General features: G+C 52.6%; 1 protein-coding gene across 2 annotated transcripts in view; it reads right to left on the reverse strand.

Annotated features, from left to right (window-relative positions):
- Nucleotides 1–8,608: 8,608 nt before the first annotated feature.
- NEGR1 (neuronal growth regulator 1) overlaps nucleotides 8,609–24,686 on the reverse strand; it is a 215,882-nt gene continuing 199,804 nt past the window's right edge. For both annotated transcript variants that reach the window (XM_054638586.2, XM_054638585.2), the window contains one exon: nucleotides 8,609–11,195. In XM_054638586.2, the coding sequence (XP_054494561.1) occupies nucleotides 11,071–11,195 (125 nt within the window). In that variant the 3' untranslated portion in view covers nucleotides 8,609–11,070. The remainder of the gene's footprint in view (nucleotides 11,196–24,686) is intronic.

A 24,686-nucleotide genomic window follows, 5' to 3' on the forward strand; every position in this document is an offset into this window, starting at 1 on the left:
TGGGGGTGCTGCCAAAGAGCCAGAGGATGAGCGTGACAAGGAACAGCAGCAGCACAGGGATGGGCAGCTGTGGGAGACACGGGGATGAAGGCTGGGAGGAGCAGCCTGGGCCAGTCCTGTGCTGCACTTTCCTGGTGCCAGAGCTCCTCATGGCCCCGTTTGTGCACCCAGATGTTCCCTCCCAGCTCCTGCTGCCCCAGCTCCAGGGCTTTGGCTATGCCCAGGATGTGGGCTCAGCCACTCTGTGTGCCAAGGAGATGCTCTCGTGTCAGATGTGGGAATGGCATCCCTGAGGTGGCCGTAGCCCCTGCCGGGTCTGCAAGGCTCCTGGGGCCAGGTGGGAATGGGGCTCTGCTCCAGGGACCAGGGACAGGAGGGCAGCAAGGACTGAGGCTGTGCAGGGCACCTTCAGCTTGGCTGCTGGCAGAGTTTCCATGGGAAATGTCAGGCATTGCAGCAGCTGCCCAGGGCAGGGGTGAGCGCCCATCCCTGGGGGATTTAACAGCCTGGGCATGTGGCACCTGGGGACACGGGGCAGTGTGGCCTGGGCAGTGCTGGGCATGGCTGCATTTGGGGATCTCAGAGGGCTTTTCCAGCCTCAACAGCTCCATGGTTCCCTGGGATGTATCCTGGCTTTTCTGTCAGATGTATCCTGGCTTTTCCAGCCTGAACAGCTCCATGGTTCCCTGGGATGTATCCTGGCTTTTCCAGCCTGAACAGCTCCATGGTTCCATGGGATGTATCTTGGCTTTTTCAACATGAACAGCTCCATGGTTCCCTGGGATGTATCCTGGCTTTTCCAGCCTGAACAGCTCCATGGTTCCCTGGGATGTATCCTGGCTTTTCCAGCCTGAACAGCTCCATGGTTCCCTGGGATGTATCCTGGCTTTTCCAACATGAACAGCTCCATGGTTCCATGGGATGTATCTTGGCTTTTCCAACATGAACAGCTCCATGGTTCCAGGGGATGTATCCTGGCTTTTCCAGCCTGAACAGCTCCATGGTTCCAGGGGATGTATCTTGGCTTTTCCAACATGAACAGCTCCATGGTTCCAGGGGATGTATCCCATTCATTGCAAAGGAGAAGAGGCTGAGTGTCAGCTCTGATGGCAGTGGTGCTGTTTAAATCCTGCAGCTGTTGTAGATCCCTTCCAGGGAAATACCCCATTCCATTCCACTCCATTCCATTCCATTCCATTCCATTCCATTCCATTCCATTCCATTCCATTCCATTCCATCCTCCTTTTCCTGAGAATGCCCGCCCTGCTGCTCTCCAGGGGCTGTGGATGTTCCTGCACGGCTCAAGGTGGGCTTTGAAAGGTCAGAAAATGTGATTTTATACCAGACCTGGAGGCACACCCTGTCCTTTCTCCCGTGGCACTTTGCTGAAGCCATCCTGGATGGGGGATTGTCCCTGAGGGAAGAGGCAGCTCAGGAAAGGGAAGCTGGGGAGTGGGAGCGATTCAGGCATGAAGAAGTGACAAAGAAGGGAAGAGTGCCGAGGCCTCTGATGGAAATTCATCAGCTCCCGGCTGAATAAGGAGCTGTGAATCTCTTTGAGTGCAGCAGCTCTGCCAGCTTGCAAAGGAGCAGATGTGCTCACAAGATGGATAGTTGCAAATAGTCAAAATACTGTTTTTTGGGCGTTTTTGTGCTTTAGTGATTATCTTTTTTCATCTAAAATAAATCCAGATTGTGCATAGGCTGGAAAACAAAATAACAATATTTGGAGAGTGGGAGTGTTTATTTAACAGGTGGCCTATTTAGCAAATGGTTTACTCCTACAAAAATAATATTCCTGCAGGATCCTGCAGCAGTGATTGGGAACATCTGAGAGCAGGAAGGCGTTTTGGGGGGTGATTGCTCCGTGTGGGCTCGGGGTGGGCTGCTTTAATTAAGAACATCTGCAGGAGCACTTTGCTGAGTGCATCTGCATCTCTAATTGACTGGGAGGGGTGCTGGGCCCTGGAGAGTGCCCCCTTCCCTGGGAGCAGGGACCCCAAGGATGGCTTTGTAAGGGACACTGGGATATTCCCTACAACAGGATGTCATCCCTGTCATTCCCAGGAATTTATCCCATGGAGGGAACAAGCAGGAAGATGCCCTGGTGGAAAAGGGGAAGGGCAGGAGCTGAGCTGATCCCAGCATTTCCCTAGGGCTGTTTTTTGGTGCAAGTCGCCTTTGCCCCTCAGTCACCAGCTCCAGCCTTGGGGTTTGCAGAAATGTTGAGGGGTTTTGGGAATTGGAGGGCTCTGCAGGACGGTGGTGTCCCCATGCTGGGGCCAGGTCCTGCCCCAGAGCAAAGCTGTGTTCCCTGCTCTGGCTGTGATGCCTGTGCTGGAAGCTGAGCTGGGAGCTGTTTAATAGCAATATTTTGGGTGGCCAGGGGATAATTACAGACCTGGCTCCCTCCAAGGCCTGGCTTTCTTTGTTTTCAGCTGTGCCTCTTGACATTCAGCAAATACTAATGACTCCATGCTGTGGGGTTTTTTCACCTAGGCCATAAATAGCCCCTCCAGAGGCACTGTCCATCCCCACTGGATGGTCCTTAAGGTCCCTTCCAGCCCAAACCTCTCCATGAGCCCTTGATAAAGTCACTGGTAATGAGCAGCACCTGCTTTGGTGGGCTGCGGTTTGTTTTTGCTTTTCTGCCTCAGCTTGTGGAAAGAATTATTTTCTAAAATATTTGTAATCCATTGGAATATTGAAGCACTTGTCAGAACTCCCGGGTTTTTCCAGAGGCCTGAGCATTAAATTCAGGTAAAGTGCCTTTGATGACAGAGGTAATGAACACAACAAGTGATTATTAAGTTGGAGCAGTCCAAATTCTTGACATTCATTTGAGGTCTCCCCCAGTATTTATCTGATCTGTCATTTACAGCAGTGATGCCATGATTTTGGGTGGGAGAGGATTAGAAATGGAGGAAGTTTTGGAATGGGAGAAAGGCTGGGTTGTTTTTCTGGGCTGGCCAAACCAGCCCTTTGGAGGAGCCAAACAGGAGGGGAAGAGCCTGGCAGCAATGCTGGCACCTTCCCCCACATGGCAAAAGGATTCCTCTGCTCCAGCACCAGCTGGATAAGGAGGCAGGGAAAGGAATTTAACTCAGGATCCCAGTTCCCAGAGAAATGAACACATTTGGGATGCTCAGAGCCAGGTCCCGTGTGCTCCGCGGGGATCTCAGCTGAGAACAAAGCCCAGGCCTGCGGTGGAGCCCTGTTCCCTCCATCCCCTGGGAAATCACCCTCTGCTCTTTCCTCCTGTCTCTGGGGAGCCTGTCCTGGTGCCCAGGGAGCCCTGAGTGTGCTGGATGCCCTCTCAGAGCGCTCAGTGCACAGTCCCCTCTCCCTGCTCCTCGTGCTCATTAACCTTTGCTGGAGTGCTGCTGCTGCGCTCCTGCAGAAGGTCAAAGCCCTCAGCTGTGATTTTCCCGAGGCATTAAGAGTGTGATCTGCAATCTCGTGGAGAGAAGTGCTGCAGCAGGAGAGCTCTCAGGGCCCCTCACTGTGCTGTGCCTCCCCGCACAGGGAGAGCAGCCCGGGGGGATTAACAGCGGGAAATTAATTCTGAAATGAGCTCTGACTGCCGGGGCTCTGCACAGAGCTGCTGGGGCTGCACACAGAGGGGCTCACCAGGGCTGGGGGCACCCACTGGGGCTGGGGGCACCCACTGGGACTGGGGACACCCCTGGGGCTGTGGGGCAGCTGCTGGGGCTGGGGGCACCCACTGGGACTGGGGGCACCCACTGGGACTGGGGACACCCACTGGGGCTGGGGGACACCCACTGGGGCTGGGGACACCCACTGGGACTGGGGACACCCACTGGGACTGGGGACACCCACTGGGACTGGGGACACCCCTGGGGCTGGGGGCACCCACTGGGGCTGTGGGGCAGCTGCTGGGGCTGTGGGGCAGCTGCTGGGGCTGGGGACACCCACTGGGGCTGTGGGGCAGCTTCTGGGGCTGGGGGACACCCACTGGGACTGGGGGACACCCACCAGGGCTGGGGGCACCCACTGGGGCTGTGGGGCAGCTGCTGGGGCTGTGGGGCAGCTGCTGGGGCTGGGGGCACCCACTGGGACTAGGGGCACCCACTGGGACTGGGGACACCCACTGGGGCTGGGGGACACCCACTGGGGCTGTGGGGCAGCTGCTGGGGCTGTGGGGCAGCTGCTGGGGCTGTGGGGCAGCTGCTGGGGCTGTGGGACTCTCACTGGGGCTGGGGGACACCACAGGGGCTGTGGGGCAGCTGCTGGGGCTGTGGGACTTCCACTGGGGCTGTGGGACTTCCACTGGGGCTGTGGGACTCCCACTGGGGCTGGGGGACACCACAGGGGCTGTGGGGCAGCTGCTGGGGCTGGGGACAGGCTCAGGAGCTGGTCCTGCTCTCTGTGACATCAGCAGTTCTGTGTGACATCATCTCCTCTGTGTGACATCAGCTCCTCTCTGTGATATCAGCCATGCCCTGTGACATCAGCCATTCTCTGTGACATCAGCCCCTCCATGTGACATCAGCTGCTCCATGTGACAGTCTGTTCAGGTGGAGCTGGGAGCCAGGGAAGAAAGGGGAGCTCAGCCCTGTGGGCACCAGGGGGGGTCTCTGCCGTTGTCTGGGTCTGATGGCTTCTTTAGGGGGCAGAGGATGGGCTGGGAGCCCAGCCTGAGCTGCAAGAAATAGGGAGCAAGAGATGGGGACCAAGAAATAGGGAGCAAGAGACGGGGATCAAGAAATAGGGAGCAAGAGATGGGGACCAAGAAATAGGGAGCAAGAAATGGGAATGGAGAGAAGGGCACAAAGACATGGGGACCAAGAGATGGGGAAGGAGAGAAAGGGACCAAGAGATGGGGACCAAGAAATAGGGACCAAGAGATGGGAAAAGAGAGAAAGGAAAGGAACCAAGAGATGGGGATCAAGAGATGGGAAAGAGAGAAAGGGACCAAGAGATGGGGATCAAGAAATAGGGACCAAGAGAAGGGGACCAAGAGATGGAAAGGAGAGAAAGGGACCAAGAGTTGGGGACTAAGAGATGGAAAGGAGAGAAGGGCACCAAGAGATGGGGGCCAAGAGAAGGGGGCCAAGAGACAGGGATCAAGAGATGGGAATGAAGAGACAGGGACAAAACCCCAGGGACCAGGACCCAGAGTGCAAGGCCTCAGGAGCAGCATACAGGAAGGTGCCCTGTCCCATCACACACTTTGTCTTTCTGCCACTCCTAACACAAAGTACAGGGGAGGATACGTGCACCTGTCCTGCTAAAAGTCATTTCTAAACAGGGAACCGCAGGGATTTAGGATCCATAATTTTTGGCAAACAGACATTAAATCCTCTTTACACAGAAAACAGTGGCAAGCAAGAGCCATTGCTCCCCAGCCTCCCAGGCTCTGTTTTTAAACATTTTTTGGGGAGGGATTTGCAGTAATTTACTCCAAAGTTAATTTTTTCCCCACTTATGGTAACAAATGTGAAAAGGTCAAGGATAATGAAAGAGCAGTGAATTTGAAATGCTCTGGAAGAACAACTCAGTGCTTTTAGCAGCTCACTGAAACAGGGGAGGAGGAAAAGCAGCTCCTTCAAGGACTGAGGGCTTTGCCAGCCTAATGAAGCGTGCTGCCTCCTCAAACCCATATCCCTGCAAGGACCGGGCTCCTTAGGGGGTGGAGCAGCTCCTGCCCGGCCCCAGCTGAAGGGACACATCCCAAAAGCTGAGCACCCCTCAAAGGCTGCCCCTCCAAGCCAGAGTTACCCACCCTGCAACGAGGAGAGGCTGGTTTATATTAAAAAAGCCACAAAACAGAGGGAGGGGAGGCTGGCCCCTCCATGCCACCCTCAGCCACCCACTGGAAAACGAGGCTGCTGCTGCTCCATCTCTGCCTGGAGGGTTGTTCTCACTCGGGGCTCACACTGAAGTGCCTGTCGTGGGGATTAATGGGACCAGCGTGCCTCTAATGGTGCTGGGAGGGGGGCAGCTGATGGCTCTGCACAGAAATCACAGGGTGTCCGTGCCAGCTGTGCTTGGTTTGCTGAGAAATCCTAAAAGGAGGGAGCAGATTTCCCCCTCCGGCTACTGACTGGAATAAAGATCCTCACTGCAGGCAGCGTGGGAGCTGGGAAAGGAGAGCAGGGGGGTAATGAGTGTCCCAGCACCTGGCTGATGAGGGGAGCCCCTGTGGCTGGGGCAGCACTGCGCTGTCCCCTCGCTGTCCTTGCTGCTGCAGAGGGGTCATTTCTGCTGTCCCCGTGCTGGGCTGGGAAGCTGGGCACACTTTGGGCTGGGCTGGTTGTCACAGCTGCTCCTGGAGGGTTCTGAGTGCCTGTGGGAGAGCCCAGCCCTGCTGTGCCCGGCCGTGGGCAGGGAGGGAGGCAGGGCCCTGTCACACCGCTCCCGTCCCCAGAGGGCTGGGAATGAGCTGGATAAACCCGGGGACAGCTCTGGCACTGGGGCATGACGGGGCCCAGATCAGTGCCTGGGGCTGGCCTGCACCCCCTGAGCCCCCAGGCAGAGCCCCAGGGCCTGGCCCGGCCTGGCCCAGCCAAGGGCAGAGCAGCTGGAGCTGCTCCATCCCCTAATGCAGATTTTCATCCTGCCGCTGACGGGAACGCTCCCTCTGCCCTGAAATATGAATGACTGAGAACTCAGCTCATGAGAGGTGGCAAATATGCTGATCTCCGCATCTTTTAACAGGAGAATTTTCTAATAAGAAGGAGCCTTGGAGCCCTTCATGAATTAGGCATCAGGAGCCAGAGCAAACAGCGCTGAAGGTGCCCCAGTAAAGCCTTGCTCACACAGAGCTCCGAGAGCAGGATTTGCTGAGAATCCCTTCCCCAGCAGCCCCTGTGCCACTGCCTTGCCCTGGCTGTTTCCAGGTGGATTATGGACTTTCCTGGCTGCAGAGCAAATCCCTGCCCTGCCCCTGGAGCTCAGGGCAGGAGCACAAACCAGGAGCCAGCCCAGCATGGCCAAGGTCCCTGTCCCACCACATCCCCCTTGCTCTTGGCCGAGTCCAGGGCCAGCTCCTCCCTGCCCTGCCAGCACTCGTCCCTCTGCTCTCAATACTAAGGCAGAATGGAGAATTTTTAACTCCTGGTTTTAAATTCCCTTTTTTGGCCAACATTTCCCTGTTTCCCAGGATCCTGTGTTGCCAGCTGCAGCAGGAGAGGCTGTGGGTTGTGGCCCCGTTCCCACAGCCCTGTGGGATTGGGAAGCACCCAGACCCCTCACCCTGTCCCCCCTCAGAGGGATTTGGGTGTGAGGGGCACATGGGAGAGGATGTGGCAGTTTTTGGTGGCACCACAGCCCTGCCAGCCCCACGGCAAACCCTGCAGTGCTGGAGCACCAGGCTCAGCTCCATCCTCTCCCCACTCCTCCTCACACATGGCAGTTCATGCAAGGATTTTAAAACTGTTGAAGATTCTTTTGAAAGAACTGCTTCCCCACCCTCCCCTTTTCTTTTTCTTTTTTTGTTTTTCCTCCAAAGAAGCACCCCCCTCCACGGCAGCTGTGAAATTTATGGACTATTTACCTCCAGACTGGGCACGAGGCTGATCCAGCCTTAGAAGTAAATGCATACTTAGTCTTTAAGGCATATTTATCCATGTAAATACATATTTTGGTATACACATTCTTCATAACACAGTTCTGTGGGCTCTGTGGAGGTTTTGGTAGCAGAACATTTGCCATTGTCTATTTTGAACACTTGCTCAGAAAATGTGCAAAAAAAGCAGCTGTCACTGGGATGGGTTTAACACTCCTGGATCTCAAAAACAGCATCGACTCTAAAAAAAACCTATTGAAAAGTTTTAAAAAAGCTGTCTGGCTCTGAAGGATCCTGCCAAGACACAAACCCTTGGGAAGCTGCGTTTGTTGCTGAGTTGTGAGACACGCCTCAGCTGAGTGTCAGCCCGGTGCCAGGGCCAGCAGCCGTGTGACAGCAGTGTCACAGCGTGGGGACAGCCCTGAGGCACTGCACAGGAGCCCTCCCAGCCCGGGGGCTCCAGCAGCCCGCTGGAAATGCTCAGCTGAGCCTTTTCTTGTCGTGTTGGGAAGGAGGGAACGCACAGAGCCAGCCTGGCTGGCAGACAGAGCAGGGGAGCACAGAACAAACCTTTGCCCAACGTGCCCCCACCAATGAGGGGCTGGAAGCAGCCCCAGGCACCCTCCCATCCTGCAGAGCCTGGAGTGGCTGTGCCCCCACCAATGAGGGGCTGGAAGCAGCCCCAGGCACCCTCCCATCCTGCAGAGCCTGGAGTGGCTGTGCCCACTCTGCTGCCCCTTTGGGAGCACAAACCCCAGCCCGTCCCAGCCCAGCTCACCCCGGCCAGGTGTGTCCCCCTGACCCCTCTGCTGCAGCTGCAGCCCTGCCCAAGCCCTGCAGAGCCCCTCAGCTCCCTGCCCCTCTCACCCCCAGCGCTCCCCTGCCTCACAAAAGCACCCCTGGCACCCAGACACAGCTCCCAGTTCTGCTGCTCTTGGGGGTTTGGGGGTTTCTTTTTGGGCTTGGCGGGCAGGGTGTCCCCCACCGAGTGAAAATCAAATGTGGGACAGGGCCTCTTGTCCGTGCCACCCGGTGGCTCTCCCTGGTGTGAATGCAAACATTCAACGCTTCACTGAATATTCTGGTTCTCATGTTTAATCAAGCTGCTGCTCGTTCTATCCTGTTGCTGGAAAGATCAGGTTCCAAATGTCAGGAATCACTGGAATGCAGGGTTTGATCCAGCCACAGCATAGAACCCTCTCCCAGTTTTACACACATGGGTGGGGTTATCCACAGCCTCGTTTCTTCCTTCATAAAACTTCACTGACACAAGACTTCCTGCAGCACCACTGTTTCTAGTGAATGGATTCTGAAATAGAGCACTTTAAAGCTGCAATACAAGAGAGATGGGGTTATCAGGACTGATAAGCTCATTTGAGGTGAGTCTGTACCCTTTCCTTACAGCAGAACGGGTTCGTTCATGTTATTCCAGGTTTTAAAAAATGCCACATTTCTGAAAACAGCAACTGCTTGGCACACGGCTGTGAATCATAAGAGAAATAATACAGCCTGTCACTGACCACGTGCAGAGTGACCCAGGATGTTTTATTGCCATCTGTTGGAGTGAACATCTCTGCTCTCTCAGCAGGGACAGCAGAGGTGCTGCACCTCCTGGCTGTGCACTGGCCTGGGACAGCTCAGACTGACCCCAGCGAGCTCCGAGCCCTCCTTGCTGGAAAAAAGGGGATTTTGGGACTGCTGAGTGTTCCCAGGGCCCAGCTGGGGCTGCTCACTGCCAGCACCTGCTGTGAGCAGGAAAAGTGGGGAACTGGGAAATTCCAGCCACCTGCTGGAGCTCAAACACAGAGCCTGGGAGCGATGATCACAGTGAAAGTGGTGCTGCCCCACCCAAGGCCAGGCTGGACGGGGCTTGGAGCAGCCTGGGATAGTGGAGGTGTCCCTGGCATAGTGGAGGTGTCTCTGTCTCTGTCCCTGTCCCTGGCAGGGGTGGGATGGGATGGGCTCTGAGGTCCCTCCCAGCCCAACCCAGGCCAGCCCAGCCCAGGATTCTGTGATAAGGATTTTGCTATTCCTGCTGTCAGTAGTTGTTGGTGAGCAGGTCAGGAGCTCTTGGGGCCACCAGGGGATGTGGTGCCCAAGGGCTGCTGGCCACGGCCACGCCAGTGAGTGACACAGGTGGCAGCTCTGTGTGAGCTGTGAGCAGCACCTCACACCAGCGCCACGCAGGGCTGTGAAGGATGGAGCACCATGGCACAGGATTTCTGGGCTGATCCTTCAGGGTCCCTGCACGGGATGCTGTGGGGCTGGAGGGCCAGCCCTGGCCAGGGGAGCAGGGCAGGGCCAGCCCTGGCCAGGGGAGCAGGTCCCCAAGCCCTGCCTGCCCAGGTGGCTCTCCAAGCACAGCCACGTGCCCCCAGCAGGAGCGGCCCCGCTGCTGCCACACGGATATGTGGAGAGAGAAAATTGACACTCCAGGGATTTGCAGGTGTCTCATGGTTCAAAGCATCCTTTATCATTGCTAAATCAGCCAAACCAGTACAAAATTGAGTGCAAGAAAAATACCAATTCGCGTCGGCTTTGCCAGCAATACAAAAGGGACGGTCCTGACATTTACAGCCAGGTGGGAATTTGGCTTTGGGGGAACATTCCCACATTCAAAAGGTGCCACAAAATCGTTGGAGCTCTGTTTTCTAATGGGAAATGTCGTTTTTACAGAGGTCACCTACTGCTCAGTGGTGGTGGAGGGAGGGACAGGAAGGAGCTGGTGCTGCCCATGAGCTGAGCCTGCCCCTGGAGCAGCTCCTGCAGGGGGACAGGAGCCTTTCCTGGGGGCTCCTCTGGCCTCACCCAGACACCTCCTGTGCTCCAAAGGATGCTCCAGCATTTCCCAGAACACATTCCAGACCGGTTGGAGAGGAAGAGGAAAGTCGTGTTTCATGAAGGCACAACCATGCTGAACTGGCAGGAAGGAGGGAAGAGAACAAAAGCGGTACTGCGCAACGCAGTTATAGTACAAGGCTCATTCTTGAAACCTGAATATCATGCTAGAAGAAAATCTAGATATGTGTAATATTTTGAAGAAATATTTTGAAGGCAATATTATTCGATTTTTTTTTTTTTTTACTCAAAAAAGAACAAATGTTTTTTGTGTAAGTTTGGATAGAATGCTAGTTGAGGAGGGAACTGAATGTTTGTATTGCAGCCTTAAAGAAGCACATTTTTACTGCAATATCCTTTTTTTGTAAACTACAGTCTGCGAGTCAGCAGACCATGACTGAATGCTTCTGAAAACTTGTCGATTACAAACATGAAATCACAATTAATATCCTCTAAAAGTAATTTCAGAGTTCTCACGTCTTAAAAAAGGACAATGTGTACTGCTCCACAAGGTAATGCAGCTAATCAAAAAAAAAGGAGTCGAATTAAAGTATTTACATAATGAGCAATTCTACAGAAGGCGATCATCCCCATGTAAGCACTGATTATATCCCACGCCGCTTTTAACAAACTCTACCAGATTGGATCCAGTCATCAGCACTTTCAGAGAATCCTTAAAAGCCTTTTATGGGTCTTTACATTTAGTGCAGAAGGATGTTCTTCAGGTAGAATATGCTGCTGAGGGAGGAGAGCGTCAGCACCAGGGACCAGCAGGAGAAGAGCACCTCGGCGTGCCCGGTGATGCCGTACTGGGCCGTGCTGGGAGCTGCAAGGCAAGCACAGGGGTCAGTGGCAGTTCCCTCTCTCGGCCCCCACACCGCATCCCTCTCCACAGGTAAGGAGTTTTTCCCTCTCAGGGCAGCAGCAGGATTGCTCTGGGCAGCACAGAGAAGGCTGCCCAGCTCTGCTGCCACCTGCCCAGGGAACGGCCCCGCTTGCTCCAGCAGCTGGAATTGTTTTTAAGGCGAGCACTTAGAAACGGGAGTGCTTGGTTTTTAACCAGCTGGATAATCGATCCATCTTTAGGTTACTGAGCCTGAAGATCTGCAGTGCAATCAATGAGAGGGGACTGGATGAAGCCCTCGTGGGAAACAGCTCATTGTCTGCCCAACTCCAGAAGCCAGAGTTTGACAATGGTGCTCAGCTAAAGACATTAATACTAATTTTGAAGAAATTGTATTTATTTGTTTACCACAAAGCCTTTCTCGAATTCCTGGGCAAATGCACACAAAGTGCAAAGAGAAAGGAATCAGTGCTGAGGAGCAAGGGAGGAGCTGGTCCCTGGGACTGGCAGTGTCCCAGCTGTGCCTCAGGGATGGACCTGGCAGAAACCCTGTCCTTGACAGGACAAGAGGAACGGCCTTAAACTGAGTGAGAGCTGATTTAGATGGGACACAGGGCAGGAATTGTTCCTGGCAGGGTGGGCAGGCCATGGAATAGAATTGCCAGAGCAGCTGGGGCTGCCCCTGGAGCCCTGGCAGTGCCCAAGGCCAGGCTGGAGCACCTGGGACAGTGGGAGGGGTCCCTGCCATGGCAGGGCTGGCACTGGGGGGCTTTGAAGTCCTTCCCAACCCAAACCATGCCAGGATCCTGTGAAACCCCTGGCTTTGCTCTTGGAAAGCCTCAGGCAGGAGGAGGGAGCACAAGGAGCTGCTCCCTCACCCTGCACCAAATCCTGTTTGCTGCCTCCCAGTCCCCAGCCTTGCTCAGCCCAGATCTTGGATCAAATCCCAACCACCAGCGTCCCTTTGGTTTCTGTACAGACCCCTGCAGCTCCCCTTGCAGTGTGTGACATTTTACTGGCGCAGAGAATGTGACACAACCCCAAATCCTCTGCTTTCCCCCCACGCAGAAAGGCTCAGGTAATAAACCCAAAACAAAACAAGATTAAACTCGGTTTTGAAGCTTAGTTTAGTGACTGATGACTGTGACTAACTGCAGGCCAGGGCACTTCCTCTCCTCTCATTACAAAAGGACTTTCTCTGCTAAGTCAGGATGACAAATCAACCTTTAATTTATTATGAGGGCCGGGTGGGGAAGCTGAAGCATAACACAGGTGCTATTTCATTTTATGGTGTGAAGAGAGTTTCCCCAACTTTAGGATAATTTGAACTACAGTAGCTATAAAAGCCAGTGGAAAATTATGTAAATCTGATTTCCTGCATATGAACCAGCTCTGTCTTCCCAGGGCTTATTAAATCATACCTGGATTGTTTCTGCACAAAGGCAAGAGGGGAGTTAATGGGGGGAAAATGCACTGACTTGGGAGATAATAGAAAAGTTTCAGTTCCCAAAGCTGCCTAAGCAGAAGAATTGGATGGAAAAGAAACCTGAAGGAGAAGCAAACCTGGAGAAGCTTAATTATCAATTATGATGTCACACGAGGCCTACTGGATGGCACATAGTTTAAAATATTGGACTAGACTCTTAAAAATCCTTAAAAATTAATAATCTCCTGCAGACTTTTTCTTCTCCCCCTCAGAATTTTGATTATTTTTCTTGTGGCTCCCTGAATTCATTGCTGGCCAAGCAAAATGCTGTTGCTGGATATTAATAAAATTTCATAGCTTTGTGCTGATGTATAAACTTTAGAAATAAACACACCTTTAAAATTTAAAGACTCTTAGCATGGTCTGCTCAGTCCTTGATCTACTCTGAGCAATTATTTTTGTAAGGACTGAGCAATCCTTGCTTTCCTGTGCAAGGCCATGCAAGGTCACTTTGTTCTTTTTTCAAAGCACTTTTGGATGGTTCTCTGTGTCAGACTAAGCCCTCAGTTTAGGGGAAAATGAAAAGGTTGAGATGTTTGAGAGCAGCATAAACCAGCTGCCTTTTTTTCCCCCACTGAAATATTACCATGCCATTGTTTCACACACACACACACACACACACACGAGCTCCCAGTCTTAATATTTATGCAGGGAGGTAATGGTGGAGGAATGTGTGATTAGGCTTTAAATAAAAGCTGGAATGATCAGAGTCTGTGATTACACCTGCAGCCCTGCTGGGCATTTCCATAAGCCCCATCCCCAGCGTGACCCAGAGCTGATTTCAGAGGGCTGGGGTGCCCAGGGGGAAGGAGCCCTGTGACCAGGGAGGGTCAGGATGGGCTGCAGGAGTTTCTCCAGGGAAGGGCTGCCCAGCCCTGGCACAGCTGCCCAGGCAGGTTTGGGTTCCTGTGAAAAATGCGTGTATTTTGTGATTGGCTTTTTGCAAATATTGAAATGAATGTTATAGGTGTTGTGTTAGAAAGTCATGCTGTATTAATTCTCTTAAGTAGAGAAAGAGAATTTATTGCCCCATTATCAGAAGAAATGAACTTCTTCCCACCTTGAAGGCGCTGTCAGGATTTGGAGGAAGCAGCTGACACTGCCCAGCCAGAATCCTGTGTTTGAATGGAATTTATGCATCGTGGATGAGGTGTATGAATATGCAACAGGCTGTTGCTTTTAAGGGTTAATCCTCTGTTAACGTGGGGCCTTTTTCGGGCTTGTGCTGCCCAGAAAAGGTACCCGGACTGTCCGTAACTCTTTGGTTCTATTGTCTCATATTGTCCTAATCCAAATTGCCCAAATTATTATTATTACTCTAATTGTATTACTATTTTTATAACCATTTTATTACTATTAAACTTTTACAATTTTACAGACAAGTGATTGGCGTTTTTCACGGTTTCCCTTCCCCAGGGGCATCTCAAAGTGCATGTGACACTTGGGGACGTGGCTCAGGGGTGGCCCTGCCAGTGCTGGCCATGGTTGGACTCCCTGGTCTGGGGGGGCTTTTCCAACCTAAACAATTCCATGACTTTATGATCTGGTGCTGCAAATTCAGAGCCCGTGGGGGTGACACCTTGACATGCCTGAAAAGAAAGTGAGTTTCCATCCAGGAAAAGATTAAAACCAGCTCCACGAGCAGCCTGATGTCTGAAATACCAAATGACCCAGGATTTACAGGACACAATGGGTTTAAAATGTCAGCTGCAGCCACTGAGGGGCAATAATTTACTTTTGTGCTGCTGTGTAAGTCAAATTTTGCTCAGAGCCAGAGTGGCTGCATCCCTCAAAGGGAAAGGGAAAGGGAAAGGGAAAGGGGACACACACAGAGCATCACCAGGGCTGGGAAGGGACCCACAGGGGCTGGGGGTGGAAACTGAGGTCAGAGGGGACCTTCAATGTCCCCTCAGGGCGAGGAGAATTCCCTGCCTGGCCATGGCACCACCCCGGTGCCAGGCACACCTGGCGTGCCCACGTGCCTTTGTGAGCTCTCCTTTCTTCCAATTCAGGGATTATTGGACCTAATCCTAATGTTTTACACCAGCCAGCACTTGTGGAAATATTTAAGACACCCTTAGCACAGATAGGATTATATTCAGACATCTCTCCTGGTGCTGAATAGAAAGGAACAAAGTAATATTATATCAGTATCTCTAATTAATACAAGAGATTAGGAGAAGTGCTATGCTGGAACACACAAACCAGCATTTCCTAGCACCAAGGGCTGCATTAACCAGAAATAATTATAAGCTTTAATGCTGATGCTGTGTAGACAAAAGCACAGACCCCTTTAGGTTGTCTGAATAAGCAAAACTAATTCTGTTAAATGGATTATGCAGGGAGATGTTAATAAGCATTGCATTTAACCATATTCAGGTTAATCATTTACTAAAGGAAAGCCTTAATAAATTGGATTTTTTGGTGCAACGTTTAAAACATACAGAGAGGGAAGGAATAAACTAACTCAAGGTCAGAGCAGTAAGGCAAAAAAGAAGGATGAAAAAGGCTAGGCTGTCAAATAAGGTTCTTTTAGGAGAAAAGATGGGGAGATAATGGGCCTCAGAAGGCTGGGGCGAGGCCTGGGGATAACATCTCTTCATTTTGTTCCACTTGAAGCTGCTGGAGGATTTATGGCTCTGGAGGAGGAGGTGGACAGTCTATAAAGGCTCTGTTAGGGAGCAGCAGCGGTGATGGGCACAGGGTGCCTGCAGAGCTCTGGAACCAGCCCCTCTGGCAGCAGAGAAACCTCCTTGGAGGCCAGGGCAAAGCTTGGCCTTGGGAGAGCCAAGCCTTGTCTGAAAACGGATCAGGGATTTGTTCAGACTCATCCAAATGCAGTCATGCTGAGGCTGAGTGCCCAGGCAGGAGCTGCACGGGACGGCAGAGGCAGGAGTGCAGGTGAATGGATCACTCTGAAGTGATGCCAGCTGCAGGCTGGAGCTAAACAGAGCCCTGGCCACGGTGGCAGCACCTGGAGAAGGCTGGGAATTCCAGAAATGTGGAAATGCCTTGGGAACGGGCATGTGGGCATGGAGGATCTCTCCAGCCTGGTGTTCCTCTGTCCTGGCCTGCTTCAAAACATCCCTGCTGTGCTGGGGTCAGCTTCAAAACACCCCTCCTGTGCTGGGGTCAGCTCTGGGCACCCCCAGCCCTGGGTCAGTTCTGGGTCAGCTCTGGGTCAGTTCTGGATCAGCTCTGGGGCAGTGCTGGATCAGCTCTGGGTCAGTTCTGGGGCAGTTCTGGATCAGTTCTGGGTCAGTTCTGGGTCAGTTCTGGGGCAGCTCTGGGTCAGCTCTGGGTCAGTTCTGGGTCAGTTCTGGGGTCAGTTCTGGATCAGTTCTGGGCCCCTCAAGACAGGAAGGGCACTGAGGGGCTGGAGCATGTCCAGGGCAGGGCATGGAGCTGGGCAGGGGCTGCAGAATCCCTGAGGGAGCTGGGCAGGGGCTGAGCCTGGAGCAAAGGAGGCTCAGGGGGCCCTTGTGGCTCTGCACAGCTCCTGCCAGGAGGGCACAGCCGGGGGGAACAGGGACAGGAGCAGAGGGAACGGCCCCAGGCTGGGCCAGGGCAGGTTTGGGTGGGATTTTAGGGAGAATTCCTTCCTGGAAGGGCTGCCCAGCCTGGCACAGCTGGCCAGGGCAGGGCTGGAAGCTGCAGGGATGAGGATTCTGCAGGAATGTGCTGTGAGCCTCCCTCTCCCACAGCATCCTCCCAGCCTGGGGCACAGATTGGGCTCAGCCCATCCCTGGGTGGTGGGGCTGCAGTCAGATCTTGCTTTGTGCATTATCTGTCAAGCAGAGCTCAGCGCTGCTCAGACAAATCTCTCAGAAAATCCTTGAGGAAGGACACGGAATATTGCAGGAGCTGTCCAAGAGCTGACTCTGCCCATGGATAAGCCAGGGCTGGGCAGGATAAAGCTGGGAAGTGCCAGGTGCTTAACTGAGGGGCTTTATCATCCTCTGGGATGGGAGTGTTGGCAGAAAGATCCAGGAAATGAGCCCCAGAAGAGTGATGGGGTTGATAAGAGAGGGGTGTTATCAGGCCCTGTCCATCAGCATTCACACTGGGCTGCTGGCAGGGCAGGAGTTGGGAGATGAAATGCTGATTTGTCCTTATTTCAAATTTAAATGAATAAAAAAGCATTTTGTGAGTCTTAAAATGGGAAAACAGGGACTAAAATACGATTACTAGAACTGCAGAAGCAAAAAATCAGCTGTTTGTTGTGCTGAACTCTGAAAGCTTAGTAATTTAAACACTTGAGACATGCCACCAGCAATGTCCTAAAGTGAAATATTATCCCAGCCTGTGTTTGTGTAGGCACAGAAAATGAGACAGAGGCATTTCTTGTTCCAGTCATGAAGAGCCCACTTGGGATGTGCCCTGTGTCCAATGCAAAACCGATCCTGGTGCTGATTTGGACTGAGCTAAAATGTAAAATATGACATTTACAGGTAGGAAAAAACACCCCAGCAAGGAGCACACGGTAACCACGGCCAGCAGCTGTGCAGCCCTGAACTGTGGGGCTCTGTGCCTGGGCCTGGGGCTCCCTGGCTGGGGGAGCCCTGCCCAGGGGGGCAGAGGGGGACCCACACTCCCCGCCTGCCCTCCGCAGCAGCCAGGGTCACCTTTCCCCAGCGAATAACTCACACTAAATAACTCATGCTAAACAGCACAGACTTGTTTCACACTGCTAAAAATACACCCAGCCCTGGAGATGTCAAAGTCAGATGGGTTCTGCTGGTGGGGGGTGGTGTGGCTCAAACAGAGCAGTCCCACCAGGGCTGCCAGCCCTGGCTCACTGGGCACGGAGGGACAGCAGTGCTGGCTTGGGGGGACACGGGGGGCTGAGGGTCCCAAATCAGCCTCTGGAGCAAAGCATTTCCCAAGCCAGCAACTGCTCAAGAGCTCTGAGTCGTTCCTCACTCAAAATCCCTGCAGTTCCTGATCCCTCTGTGGGTCCTGCTGTGGGTCCTGCTGTGGGTCCTGCTCAGTCACAGAGAGGAGAAGGATCCAGGCAGAGCTCAGAGCCCCTGGCAGGGCCTGAAGGGGCTCCAGGAGAGCTGCAGAGGGACTGGGGACAGGGGATGGAGGGACAGGACCCAGGGAATGGCTCCCAGTGCCAGAGGGCAGGGATGGATGGGACATTGGGAATTGGGAATTGTTCCCTGGCACAGGCTAGGATGGAATTCCCAGAGCAGCTGTGGCTGCCCCTGGATCCCTGGCAGTGCCCAAGGCCAGGCTGGACACTGGGGCTGGGAGCACCTGGGACAGTGGGAGGTTTATTTTGCAGGTGTTTATTCTGCAGGTGTTTATTCTGCAGGTGTTTATTCTGCAGGGGTTTATTCTGCAGGGGTTTATTTTGCAGGTGTTTATTCTGCAGGTGTTTATTCTGCAGGGGTTTATCCTGCAGGTGTCTATTCTGCAGGTGTTTATTCTGCAGGTGTTTATTTTGCAGGGGTTTATTTTGCAGGTGTTTATTCTGCAGGTGTTTATTCTGCAGGTGTTTATTCTGCAGGGGTTTATTCTGCAGGTGTTTATTCTGCAGGTGTTTATTCTGCAGGGGTTTATTCTGCAGGTGTTTATCCTGCAGGTGTCTATTCTGCAGGTGTTTATTCTGCAGGTGTTTATTTTGCAGGGGTTTATTTTGCAGGTGTCTATTCTGCAGGGGTTTATCCTGCAGGTGTTTAGTCTGCAGGTGTTTATTCTGCAGGTGTTTATTTTGCAGGGGTTTATTTTGCAGGTGTCTATTCTGCAGGGGTTTATCCTGCAGGTGTTTAGTCTGCAGGTGTTTATTCTGCAGGGGTTTATTTTGCAGGGGTTTATTTTGCAGGTGTCTATTCTGCAGGTGTTTATTCTGCAGGGGTTTATTTTGCAGGGGTTTATTTTGCAGGTGTTTATTTTCCAGGGGTTTATTTTGCAGGTGTCTATTCTGCAGGGGTTTATTCTGCAGGTGTTTATCCTGCAGGGGTGGCACTGGGTGATCCCTATAGCCCACCCCAAAGCATTGCAGGATGCTGTGGATGTGCCCGGGTGTCCCAGGGTCAGGGCAGTGGTGACAGTGACAGCACAGGACAAGCTTTGGTGAAACACCCCCCGTTTTCAGCCTTCACACTCTGCTCAGGGGTGTTTCAGTGGAGTTTCATGCAGACAGAGACAAAGCTGGTGGTATCAAAGAGAAGCTCCTTCCCTGAAATAGTGCAGGGAACAGAGTCCCTGTGGTGCCTGCCTGGGATGAATGAAGCACGGAGAGCTGAGCAGGATGAAATAGCACAGCCCTGATGGACTCCCACTCTGCTGCAAGGAACACTTCACAGCCCCCAGAAGCATTTATGGGGGAAATTACTGTGAGGGAACAGAAGGAAATTTGGCTTTATATATCATCCTTGATCCTGGAGCCGTGTCCCGTTTCTTTGTGTGGCTGAGGAGTGCAGTGGTGTTGGGGAAATGGAACATCCCTGGGGAGCTCTGGAGTGACAGATGTGTGAAAAATGCCTATTTCATGATTGGCTTTTTGCAAATATTCAAATGAATATTATATGTGCTGTGTTAGAAAGTAATGCTGTATTAATTCTCTTAAGTAGTGTAAGTATAGTTTTGGGTTATAAAAAAATGTTCAAATAGAAACTATGCTATGTAGGATACTTTTTTTAAAGAGAGGACTTACACTGAGATAGCAGCCACAGGACACCTGAATCCTTCAGAGAAACAGAATTTCTGGCCCCATTATCAGAAGAAATGAACTTCTTCCCGCCTTGAAGGCGCTGTCAGGATTCAGAGGAAGAAGCTGACACTGCCCAGCCAGAATCCTGTGTTTGAATGGAATTTATGCATCGTGGATGAGGTGTATGAATATGCAACAGTTTATTACTTTTAAGGGTTAATCCTCTGTTAACGTGGGGCCTTTTTCGGGCTTATTTTGCCCAGAAAAGGTACCCGGACTGTCCGTAACTCTTTGGTTCTATTGTCTCATATTGTCCTAGTCCAAATTGCCCAAATTATTATTAATACTCTAATTGTATTACTATCTTTATAACCATTTTATTACCATTAAACTTTTACAATTTTACAGACAAGTGATTGGGGTTTCTCACAGATGGGAACAGCCCTCAGGAGGAGCTGGCCTGGACAGAATCCACTCCAGCCCTGGGCTGGACCCATGCTGAAGGGGATCCCCACCTCACCCCCTTCCAGCAGCAAAGGAGAGGGCAGAAATCAGCCAAGGGAGCAGGGGCTCGGTGGCTCTGGGCACCAGGAGCACACCCATCACTCACAGTCCCAAATCCTGGCCCCTGGGCCTTCCTGCGCTGCCCAAACACTCCTGGGGCAGGGTTGGGAGTGTGCCCATTCCCTGGGAGCCTGGGCAGTGCCAGCACCCTCTGGGGTGAACCTTTCCTTTTCCCTAATGGCTGAGATGCTGAGTGAGGCTCTCCCTGTCCCTCCCTTCAAGCATCCTGCAGATTTACTGCTCTTGGCACACGCAGGGCGAAGCAAACCACACATCCAGCTTGCATTTCTGAGTCTAAACCCTGCTGGCTGGTCTGGAGGAAGTGGAATAGCAGCAGCTGTAGAGGGGAGCAGCCACTGGAAGGGAGCAGGCCAGTCCTGTGTTATTCCAGGGCTCTGTGCACCCTCTGGTCACAGCTGGCTTGGGATGGGGCGTGCTCAAGGCTGGGACTCCATCTTCCCCAACATCTGCCCTGATTTTGGGTTCATCTGCAGCAAACCCAACCTTCTTTAGCCTGAAGTTAAATGGAAACCAAGCCTGACTCTGGGTCCTGCCTGGGAATCCAAAACTAAACAGGAGAACAGCTCAGGATCCTCCTCTGGACGGGACACACACAGCTTTGGTTGAGAGGGCTTGAGAATAAACCATGAAAGTGCCAGAGAAAGCACTGGGCTGAGGAAGCTGCTCATCCCCAGCCCTATTCCCATTCCCATTCCCATTTCCATCCCCATCCCCATTCCTTTTCCTATTCCCATTCCCATCCCTATTCCCATTCCCATTCCCTTTCCTATTCCCATTCCCATCCCCATCCCCATTCCCATTCCCTTTCCTATCCCCATCCCCATTCCCACCCCCATTCCCATTCCCATCCCCATCCCCATTCCCATTCCCATTCCCATCCCCATCCCCATTCCCATCCCCAGCCTCATTCCCATCCCCATTCCCATCCCTGTTCCCATTCCCATTCCCATCCCCATCCCCGTTCCCATTCTCCCATCGCTGTGTCCCAGCCCAGGAGGCCTGGAAGGTTCCTCAGGGAAGGAGGAGCAGGAAGAGCCAAGCACTGATGCTCTCCACCAGGGATAGTCCCAGGCCCAGGGATGGGGCAGCTCTGGAGCCACCTGCCAGGGATCCAGCTGGATAAATTGCTGGGTAATTTATCCCACGTGGGGTGAGCAGCACAGGAAGGAGGGGAAACCAGGACTGCTGGGGAGCTCAGGTTCCTCAGGCATCATTCTGGCAGCCTACAATAACTGCTTCCCTGACAATGTGGCTCTCATTTGTAAGTGTCACACTGGAGACAAGGAAAAGCGTTTCAATGTGACAGAAAAATTTGACTTGGGAGCTAATTACTTTAATTTGAGAGAATTTTTGGCTCATCTGCATGCTTGACAATTATTTACAACTTACATTGGTAATTAGAGGTTGGGCCTTGTGCTGAAATACTGCAAATGGCTTTGGAGACATTTGCTGATCCTCCTAACTTTGAGAGGAAATGAATTTATTAGTAGTTAATATGTAAAATATTTGTACTTCTGACCTTTTGTAAAACATTCTTCCTATATTTTAAATGATTGGTTGTCAGAGCCATTTTTCTCCAAGTGACGTGTGACATTGTAAATAAGCTCTTGAATTAAGCAGCACATTAAATCTCCGTGTTCAGTGGCAATCTCTGATAGTTCTCATATATCAGGAAGACTTTGTTGGTTCTGCTGTGTTGAGGCAATGTCATACAGCAGCGTGAATGATAATTTTTTACCCTGAGCTTTCCAGTTTCTGCACGGTTTCCACATCATTCTTGTGCTCTTGACAAAGGATGTGGAGCTAAGCAGGTTGGAACATGGTTTCTCTCCCTTTTTGGGTGTATGAGGAGGGAAGTTTTTGGCTGGAAGTGCTGGTAGCCTTTCAGCAAATCTTCCACTGAGGTGCCTGGCAGATGATTTCTAAGATGTGCCGTTTATTCAGATTTCTGTTGATTTTCTTAAGCATTTCTGGTGGGTTCCTCTTGGTCACATTTCTGCACAGTGCATGTATTCCTCTCTTTTTACAGGAATATTAAAAACCCCGTAACCCATGGAAATTTATCCCCAAACTGTGCCCATATGGCCAAAGGATTAATCATCAGTAGTGTTTTGATTAGAAGAAGGTGCTGGGTGAAATAAACAACCAAGTCCAACTGTTTGCTGGTTGCAGAGGTTACAGTGGCTCCTTGCATCCTAACAGCCTCAGGGGAGCTCAGGGTGGGCACCAGTGTCACAGACATCTTTGATGGAAAATCCTTTCCTTAGGATTTTCCCTCCTGAGAAGCTGAGAGGCCTCAGGAACAAAATGCAAACAATGGTTATCTGCTGCTGTGGGATGCAACAGGTGGGTCTGGGATTGGGCTCATGTGGTTGTTTCTAATTCATGGCAAATCACAGCCCAGCTGGCTTGGACAGAGAGTCCAAGCCACAAACCTTTGTTATCATTCTTTCCTATTCTATTCTTAGCCAGCCTTCTGATGGAATCCTTTCTTCTACTCTTTTAGTATAGTTTTAATGTAATATATATCATAAAATAATAAATCAGCCTTGTGAACCATGGAGTCAGATCCTCATCTCTTCCCTCATCCCCCTGTGAACACGGTGACACACCAGCAGGAATTTCCCCATGGAAAGGGGCTCAGGCACTGGAACTGCCCAGGGAGGGCTGCATTGCCCACCCTGGAGGTACCCAGGGAGTCCCTGGAGGTGGTGTTAGTGTTCAGAAACACATCATCACATAAGTGATTAGATGCAGGTGCTTTTATGAAGAGCTCTGGGTGTCAGGAGCACACAACTCAAATCTGACTCCCACCATACATTCGAGATGATCGTGGTTTTATTTTCTATTGTTATATAACTTCCATGTTAATTACTAAACTTATATTGTTCTATTGTATACACAGATTTCAGTCAAACCTGGCTTCTCATCGTTCCCCCTTACATTTCTAACACAGTTCTCATGATTCTTCTTATGATTATACAATAATTATATTTAGTTACTAAACAATCATCACATCTAACAATTATACCATTTATCATACTGCTTACGCAGGTGCAGTGATCTGAGAAAACACAAAGCCCCACATTTTCAAAGTCTATCTTTCACATTTTCCAGGGCTCCACTATCAGTGGCACTCAGAGCTCTGGGCTGGGCACAGGGTGGGGATGGAACCTCCCCGTGGAAAAGGGGTCAGGGATTGGAACTGCCCAGGGAGGGCTGGGGTGCCCATCCCTGGAGGTGGCACCTGGAGGTGGCACTCAGAGCCCTGGGTGGGGACAGGGTGGGGATGGCTCAGGGACTGGACTCTGGGGGGCTTTTCCAACCCCCTGGATTTGGGATGGAGGGGCTGAGAGCTGTGCCAGCTCCCAGGGATGCCCTGTCCTTGGCAAGAGGCACAAACTGAGGGGCACGGGGAGAGTGCCCTCCGCACAGGGATCCACCTGGACTCCCCAGAGGCATCTGCATGTGCCCAGCAGCAGGGAGGGCACAGCAGGCTGCCCTGGCACTTCCCAGAGCAGCAGCCAGGCAGAGTTGCCCCTCCTGGGCTGCAGCGAGCCCCTCGTGAGGGATGGTTGCAATTTGCACGGGGCTGTGTGTGCAGGGAACAAACATCACTCACAGCAGCCTGAGCTATTGGCTCTCCAGAGCCAGCAGCGTTTGTCTGCAGCCCTCGACGTGACATTAACTATTCATGGGGCCCCACAGTGTTCAAACACTGCCCCAGCAAAATTATTGCTCCTTTGCAACTTGATTGAGATCTTCCCCAAGCCAGGCTGGGCTGCAGCCAGCACTGGGCTCTCCTCATGGCAGGAATGCCAGAGTGCCCAGGTGCTCAGGGATGCCCAGAGTGCCCAGGTGCTCAGGGATGGCAGTGCCCAGGTGCTCAGGGATGCCCAGAGTGCCCAGGTGCTCAGGGATGGCAGTGCCCAGGTGCTCAGGAATGGCAGTGCCCAGGTGCTCAGGGATGCCCAGAGTGCCCAGGTGCTCAGGAATGCCCAGAGTGCCCAGGTGCTCAGGGATGCCAGAGTGCCCAGGTGCTCAGGAATGCCAGAGTGCCCAGGTGCTCAGGGATGGCAGTGCCCAGGTGCTCAGGGATGCCAGAGTGCCCAGGTGCTCAGGGATGGCAGTGCCCAGGTGCTCAGGGATGCCCAGGTGCTCAGGGATGGCAGTGCCCAGGTACTCAGGAATGCCAGAGTGCCCAGGTGCTCAGGGATGGCAGTGCCCAGGTGCTCAGGGATGCCAGAGTGCCCAGGTGCTCAGGGATGGCAGTGCCCAGGTGCTCAGGAATGGCTGTGCCCAGGTACTCAGGGATGGCAGTGCCCAGGTACTCAGGGATGCCCAGAGTGCCCAGGTGCTCAGGGATGGCAGTGCCCAGGTGCTCAGGAATGGCTGTGCCCAGGTACTCAGGGATGGCAGTGCCCAGGTGCTCAGGAATGCCAGAGTGCCCAGGTACTCAGGAATGGCTGTGCCCAGGTACTCAGGGATGTCCAGAGTGCCCAGGTGCTCAGGGATGGCAGTGCCCAGGTGCTCAGGGATGCCCAGAGTGCCCAGGTGCTCAGGGATGGCAGTGCCCAGGTACTCAGGGATGCCCAGAGTGCCCAGGTGCTCAGGGATGGCAGTGCCCAGGTACTCAGGGATGCCCAGAGTGCCCAGGTGCTCAGGGATGCCAGAGTGCCCAGGTGCTCAGGGATGCCCAGGTGCTCAGGAATGGCAGTGCCCAGGTGCTCAGGGATGCCCA

The sequence above is a fragment of the Agelaius phoeniceus genome, chromosome 8, assembly GCF_051311805.1.
Source record: "Agelaius phoeniceus isolate bAgePho1 chromosome 8, bAgePho1.hap1, whole genome shotgun sequence".
NCBI classification, from domain to species: Eukaryota; Metazoa; Chordata; class Aves; order Passeriformes; family Icteridae; genus Agelaius; species Agelaius phoeniceus.